Here is a 7398-nt window from a genome sequence, read left to right as displayed (position 1 = left end):
GTTGGATTGAAGCATGCCTTTAAACAACATACCATTTAAATGGAACTAAAAATAATAATAATTAATCATTCTTTCAAGAATACTTTGGATTTTATCTTCAATCATGCATGAAGCAAATTAATAATAAAAAGATAAAACAAACTAATAATAATAAAAAAAAAATGATGCTTTTAGAGTAATTGGTATTCCAGCTGCCCATCAAGTAAGACTAATCAGAAAGAGAAGTCAAATCAAACAAACGTCATCTTTTATATTGGAGAGACTACACATAAACGATAAATTATTTTAAATGATAAAATTATTGAAAATAGTTATAAGTAATAATAAAATTATTTTGTATCTATCATAACACAAATAGTAGTCTATCACGATTTATCACAGATAGACAGTAAAATTTTACTATATTTGTAAATATTTTGGTTTGTTTTCCTATATTTGAAAAGAGTCCTAAACAAACATCATCTTTAAAATTGGAGGGATTATATATATATAATTAAGTTCATAAAATTTGAATTTCCAGCCATTCTTCATTTAGGTCTCGTTTGGTAACCATTTGGTCTTTTATTTTTGTTTTTGAAATTTAAGCTTATTTCATTCATAATGATTTGCATATTTTAGTTTAAGAAGTAGATAACAAATGAAAAAATTTGAAAGTAGAAATAATATCCATAGATTTAATTTTTAAAAAAAAAACAAAGAACAATCAACCGGACCTTTAACTTTTGAATTTAAAGTTAACACTTTAGACTTCTAATTTTCTTTATCCTATTAATGTGACTGAGATATTGATCAAATTGATATATAATTAAATTAATAGACGATGATTTGGTTCCTGCACACAAAAGTAAAAGGTTAGGTAGAATGATGATGGAGCAAAATTTCAATAAAATTTTAGTACAATTCCTAACAAATACATAAAAGTTTCTTAAACAGTAAGAATCACTTTGTGGCCTACAAATTTTGTCCTTACAAAAAAGAATCTATGTTAAAATATTATTTTAATTCAGTATTTTAATATTTATTCAATTTTAGTCAATGCTATAATTAATGAAATATTAAATCTAATTCCTCAAAATTAATTTTTACTAAATATTTTATAACATTCTTAATGAAAAAAATATATAATACGGGAATATAATGAAAATGTTAAAAATTAAATTTAAAATTTATTAAAAGTATAAAAATTAAAATGGTGGATTTTCAAAAATAGAAAAATTAAGGAAACTATTTACATAAAATAGTAAAATTTTTAATATTTACATAAAATAGCAAAATTTTTAATATTCTTTAATAGAGACTGATAGAAGTTTATTAATGTCTATCAGTAATAGAAATTGATAAAAATGTATTACTAATAGACGTAGAGTATTTTATTTTATTTTTTATAATTTCTGTAAATAGTTTGACATTTTTTTTATTTATCAATTTTTTTAACTTAAATTAAAAACTTAAAAGTATAGGAAGTAAAATTGGACAAATTTTAAAATATTTTAACCAAAAATCTATTTATCCATTCGGGATGAATACAGAATAAATAAGAATGGAAAGGAAGAATCCTATTTTTTTTAGAGAAAAAGGATATTTATATCATAAATAAATGAATAAATTAAGAAAGAAAAAGGCCATTTTTATTCAATGAATGTTTAGAATATTGGCATCCAGCTCCCTAAACAACTTTATTATTGTCATTATATAAGAGAAAAGTCATCGAACAATATTTTATCATACTGAAGCCGATGGGGTATGAATTTTTTTTTTCAATATTTAAATTTTGATGACAAGTTAACGATGTCGATGAATGATTACGACTGCGAAATGTTATCCAAAAAATGGGTGTGATTTAAAAAAATGTTTCACAAAATTATAAAATAATAATAATAATAATAATCTGAGTAATAATTTTGGTTTTGGCGTTTCGATGCGAACTTTCCAACTCCCACCATCTCCACGTTCTCTACTATGCTCTATTTAATCCTTTTTTTTTTTTCTTTTTCTTTTTCTTTTTTAATTTTCTCTGATAATCTGATCGTCTTTTACTAGGTAAAGAATAGATAAGACTGGTGGTTGAGTTTTTGCCTTCTTCTCCAATCTTTACAGGTAAACATGTCTAAATTCCCTTTTCCTTCTCAGGATTTTTCCTTTTTCTGCTCTTTTTTATGAACCCATTTTCTTTAATTTCCATTTCTGTTCCAAGTTTGGTAGATTTTTAAATTTAATTGTTGTTTTTTTTTTTTAATCATTTTGAGGGTTCTGATTCTGTTCCATTTTAACTTAGCATCTCGATCGGGAATTAATTCCTCTTTTTCCTTCATAGTTCATGAATCTGCTGGATGGTTTGGTTTTGTGTCTTCAACTTTAACACGGATCATTACTTTTATTCTATTGTCATGTAATTTTATGAACTGGGTTTTTTTCTTTTTTCTTTTTCCTTCTCGATTTGTTTGATTTCTGAGGTATTCAAGTGGAGATTTCTGCTGCTACTCTGTGAATTGTGATGTGATTTTCGTTTCTTTTTTCCATGTGTTTTTCTTTGAGCTGTGGATACAGCCTGTGAAGTGAGGACTGGATATGCTGTTTTGAGTAACTGATTTTGTTGGTTTCAGAAATTTGTTGTTAACAGTACAATATTAATGAGCTAATGTTGTGAAATTTGTATTCTATTTGGCATTAGCTTTGTTGTACCAATCCTTGTCTAAGAGAAAATGGTGGATTATACAGTGAGATTTTGGTGTTAGGAAGCATGAAGTCTAAAGAAGAGGATTGTTTCTGCTGAGAATTTTACTTTCAGTTGCAACAAGTTAACCACTTGTGTTAATATCTTGCAGACTGTAGGAGACAATTCTCTCTTTGGAATTTTTTCTGTAGTAGTACTGTTACTAAGAACAGATCTTTGGTAAATGGGGTCGGAAGGGCCTCCATCGGTTACGATTCATGTAACAGGGTTTAAGAAGTTCCATGGAGTTTCTGATAATCCAACTGAGACAATAGTGAACAATCTCAAGAAGTATATGGAGAAGAATGGTTTGCCAGAAGGTCTAACTCTTGGGAGTTGCAGCATTCTTGAAACTGCGGGGCAGGGAGCTCTTGATTTGCTACGTAAGACGTTGAAATCTGCTGTAGAGGGGAAGGGTTCTGAACCTACCAATTCCAGAAGAATTATCTGGGTCAGTTATTTCTGCCCCTAGCTCAGACCTTTCTTATATAAGGCTTATTTCCTGTTTTGCTCATCTCTGAAGTTGCCTTCCTTTTTATCTATCTACTCTTGTTTTATGTTCCAACTACGAGATATGATCTGCTGGTCATTAGTTCTTTTCTTATTAGTATCTTCAACCGGACAATCAAAGCTACAACACAAGTTACTCGGAGGATACATTACTCCCTTTTGTTATTGTTTAACTTTCCTGTGTTTTCTTAGAAAGCTTCTGATCTTCAGCTGAGAACCTCCCAAGTTTAATGTTGTCTAAAGCATCAAAACAAATTTGCCTAAATCAATTATAATTTCAGTGTCTCTACAATCATAAGTCAATGGCGAAGAAAAGACAGCCACTTAACTATTGATTGATAAAGCCTAATTTAGTATTGGGGGCTCTGTTGCACATCTTGATTCACTTTTCTTATGAAGTCTGGTTAGGTATTTTCTACTGGAGTACTATTATAAGGCTCAAAAACCATGGTAATGTTTCAGTGAGTTGAGAAGACAAACAGAAACATGCACACGACACAAGGAAAATACTAACAGAGGGAAAAATAGTTGGTTTTGTATAATATCATATACATGGAATCGGTGTCGTCTTAAACAATATAAATATGTGTATCATAAATTCGGAATCAACTCACGTGTAAATACAGACTGTTAAACCCTAAAGCAGAACTTATGCAAGTTTGTGCCTTGCATCATGTTAATGCTATTTCTTCATTACTGTTCTACATGATGACTTAGAAATTGTTGCTGTTCATCCTTCAGCTTCACTTGGGAGTTAATAGTGGCGCTTCAAGATTTGCTATCGAACACCAAGCCTTTAACGAAGCCACCTTTCGTTGTCCTGATGAAATGGGATGGAAGCCCCAGGTAGATAATTTGCTTAAATATGTATTTATCTCCTAGTCTCCATGGAGTTTAGTTCGCGTGAGCATCTATATTCCTGGGAGTTTGATCATTTGTTGTTACTTTCATCTGCTGCAGAAAGTACCAATTGTACCAGAGGACGGTGAAATATCACGTATGCGACAGGTGAAATGAAGTTTTTTCTTTCAAATACTTATTGAACGCATTGATTAATTTTTTTGAGTTCACTATGTTAGGGTGGAGATTCAAACCTTTAACCTTTTATTTGTTTTTCGACAGTCATTTGACACTTGAGCTAAAATGTTAGATCTTTTATTTTATTTAAAATAAATCAACTGACACTTTAAATGATATATTTGAGACAATTAATAAAGATCAATATATAAGTATAAACACTACTGATTTGGAGTTTCTTTCTGATAAAATGTCTAAGTCATTTAGAATAATATTTGTTTATTTGAGAAATATGTAATTTATATTTCATACCATTTTCCTCCTCGTCTTTAAGATGCAAATATCATATGCTAGCATACATTTGTGAAAAATAGTGAAATGTATGACAAAATTTAAATGTAATTCATCTTTTTTTTTTTAATAGAAAGAACTGCTTTCATTGAGAAAAAATGAAAGATTAATTCATCTCATTGTATCCCTGATGTGTGTTGTCTGTCATTCTTCTTAAGTTGGTACAACATCAAAACGTTTTAACATATTGAATCTTTTCAGGGCAGGTCGCAAACCTTATAGTAAAACTTTTGTTGCTTATACACATGGAGATGGCAATCTTTAATTTGCAGAAGTTATAGTACCCTTTTTTTGGTTCTTAATACCATCATTGATGGCCTTAAATTTTTTTTTTATTACAAATCATGTTCTCTACCTGATTTCTTACCCAACTCTGCCCTGCAGACCTCTCTTCCAGTGGAGGAAATAACCAAGACACTGGCAAAGAAGGGTTACGAAGTGATGACTTCAGACGATGCTGGTCGCTTTGTGTGCAATTATGTCTACTACCATTCCCTTCGCCATGCAGAAGAGAACGGCATCAAATCACTATTTGTTCATGTTCCTCTCTTCTTAACTATAGATGAAGAGACCCAGATGCAATTTATTGCTTCCTTGTTAGAGGTACTTGCATCTTCAAGTTATTAGGCTACTAATGTGTATAGGAGGATGTATTGGGGTGATGGTTGTTTGTCAAGATGCTTGAATAAAAGAAATAATAATATCCTTTAAGGGCTAATGTATGTATTTCGAAAAACATGCATTCAAATGTTCTTCATACTTATCTTTAGATGGTTTCGGCTACTTGTCGACATAAATAACATTTGGAGCCTACCATGCCTGGTTTATATGAATGAAAAGTTCAGTTTGCTAGTGAAAAAAAGGTCTCAGAATCAGGTGTTTGCTTAATTTCTTCATCTACTCTCGTCATATTATTGCATGTCATTTGATCATGATGATCTCAACAAGTTTAGAGCACCATCAACTCGACATATCATGACATTACAATTTGAGCTATAAGATATGCAACTAAATACTCAACATTAACAGAAGATGGATCTTTATGACACTTATGAGTCGTATATCATACCGAAAGGAAAACAAGGAAAAGCACATTTGTTTGGCCTTTGATGACACCAAATTTGTACAAATTGTTGCATAAGTAGAGTAGGACAGAAAAAAGAGAGCCCAGGAGTCTTGTACCAATAACTGATATTGATGGATTATCCCCAGTCTACAAAAGGAAGAGGTGGGTATCCACCCTCTGGAGGAGGCATCAGTGATGGAGGTAAATTGCCCCAGGATGTTCTTCCCATACTATCGCTAACTAAACTACCTGAAAGTAAAGATTATTTTTCACCTATGTTTTAAAAAATTAAGTCAAATTTTGAAACTAAAAAAAATAGCTTTCAAATACTTGATTTTGTTTTTGGAATTTGCCTAAGAATTTAACTATTGTACTTAATAAAGATGTAAATTATTGTAAAAAAATGTGGATGAAATAGGTTTAGTTTCCAAAAACAAAGATAAAAAGCCAACAATATGTAGAAGTCAGGATGATTTAAAGGTTCGTTCATAAACATTTATGGGTGCTGTCCATAACTCAGAATGATTTGCAGATTCATAACAAGCACTACGTAAAGGTTCAAGTTCTGTTCAAAATCGATTAATGAAAGAGGAATGGAGATGGGAATTGCTCGATTGTTCCTATGAATGGGGGAAATGCATTGCTGTTGGTAATAATAAATAAACAAATAAAGTGTGAAACGGAACACATAAAGCTGTCAAATTAAGCAGCAAGGAAAAGGAGTTCGGTTCAAGTTCTACCTGTGAAAGAGCTGCCGTCTGCGAATTGATTCACCGGAAAATTTGGGGGTTGATTATTTTCCGGGAAACCTGTGAATTTGATTTAAAATCAGACAGGAAATGGATGGGAAAAAAAAAATAAATAAATAAATTTCGGCGTACCTGCAATGGGGTGGGAAGTGGAGTTGTGCGTATTATTATTGTTGTAGTTGTTGTTGGGGTGAAAATATTTACAAGAATCACCGTATTGGCAAAACCCCTTTCAAATGAAAGTGAAGAAAGTATATAAAAATAGGTTAAAAGAAAATGGAAGCGATGCGATGGGAAGGGAAGAAGAATTACCGTAGTGAGGAAGCGATTACAGAAGCCTGGTCGGAAGGCATGAAAGAGAGGTTGATTGGGGTCTGCAAGGAAGAGAAGAATGAAGAATTGAATTGGGAAAAGGGGAGAAAGCAAGCAGAGATGGAGAGACCTTTGAAAGAGTCGAACCAGAGAGCTTTGGCCTTCTGATGAGAAAGGCTTTGAAGATGGCGTTTTCGAGCGAAAGGAGTGTCTTGGAATTGCTTCTCGCAGTAATCGCAATAATATTTTCCCAGTGGCATCTTCTTCTTCGATTCTTCGGTTCTTCGGTTCTTCGATTCTTCGATTCTTCGATTCTTCTTCGTTCCAATGGTTTCTTCTTTCTTGAGCTTTTCTGTTTCTAATCACTTTCTCCTTCAATCTTTTGTTATCTCTTTTGTTTTTAAAAATCATGTTTATTTTTTCCCACAATTTTGTAGTTTTTTTTTAAATATTTTCTTTTTAGACATTTTAATTCTTAGTTAATACTTTACATTCAAGTTTCAAATTTAATTAATTCTTAATTAATTAATTGATTATTAATAATAATAATAATAATTTTTTTGAAAACTATTCTTTTTTATAGTTTTAAATCTTTGACATTGATTTTTTGCTCCAATTTAGTGTTCCAACCACAGTTAGCCACGAAAGATTAAATTTCTCACGTCATTACAATGAAGCTC

The 7398-nt window shown here is 31.2% G+C and overlaps 2 protein-coding genes across 3 annotated transcripts; one reads left to right on the top strand and one right to left on the bottom strand.

Annotated features, from left to right (window-relative positions):
* The first annotated feature begins 1639 nt into the window (after positions 1–1639).
* On the top strand, positions 1640–5523 carry LOC120071219 (Peptidase C15, pyroglutamyl peptidase I-like protein). Of its 2 annotated transcripts, none has more exons than XM_090310732.1 (6): positions 1640–1741; positions 2041–2097; positions 2826–3164; positions 3965–4069; positions 4184–4231; positions 4976–5523. In XM_090310732.1, the coding sequence occupies exons 3-6, from the start codon at positions 2898–2900 to the stop codon at positions 5216–5218; spliced, it is 663 nt and encodes a 220-aa protein (XP_090166858.1). In that variant the 5' UTR covers positions 1640–1741; positions 2041–2097; positions 2826–2897; the 3' UTR covers positions 5219–5523. The 2 variants fall into 2 exon arrangements, with proteins under 2 accessions (XP_090166858.1, XP_038879277.1); XM_039023349.2 differs by lacking the exon at positions 1640–1741 and adding an exon at positions 1791–1949.
* LOC120071220 (C2H2 and C2HC zinc fingers superfamily protein) lies at positions 5471–7133 on the bottom strand. Its single transcript, XM_039023351.2, has 5 exons — positions 6849–7133; positions 6719–6780; positions 6539–6635; positions 6398–6466; positions 5471–5906 (listed from the first exon to the last, which is right to left on the bottom strand). The coding sequence occupies exons 1-5, from the start codon at positions 6976–6978 to the stop codon at positions 5794–5796; spliced, it is 471 nt and encodes a 156-aa protein (XP_038879279.1). The 5' UTR covers positions 6979–7133; the 3' UTR covers positions 5471–5793.
* Positions 7134–7398: the final 265 nt, after the last annotated feature.

The sequence above is a fragment of the Benincasa hispida genome, chromosome 2 (genome assembly GCF_027475165.1).
Source record: "Benincasa hispida cultivar pf3 chromosome 2, pf3_genome.v1.1, whole genome shotgun sequence".
Taxonomy (NCBI): Eukaryota; Viridiplantae; Streptophyta; class Magnoliopsida; order Cucurbitales; family Cucurbitaceae; genus Benincasa; species Benincasa hispida.
The sequence above is the reverse complement of the archived record's forward strand: the minus strand, read 5'-3'. Positions and strand labels throughout refer to the sequence as shown.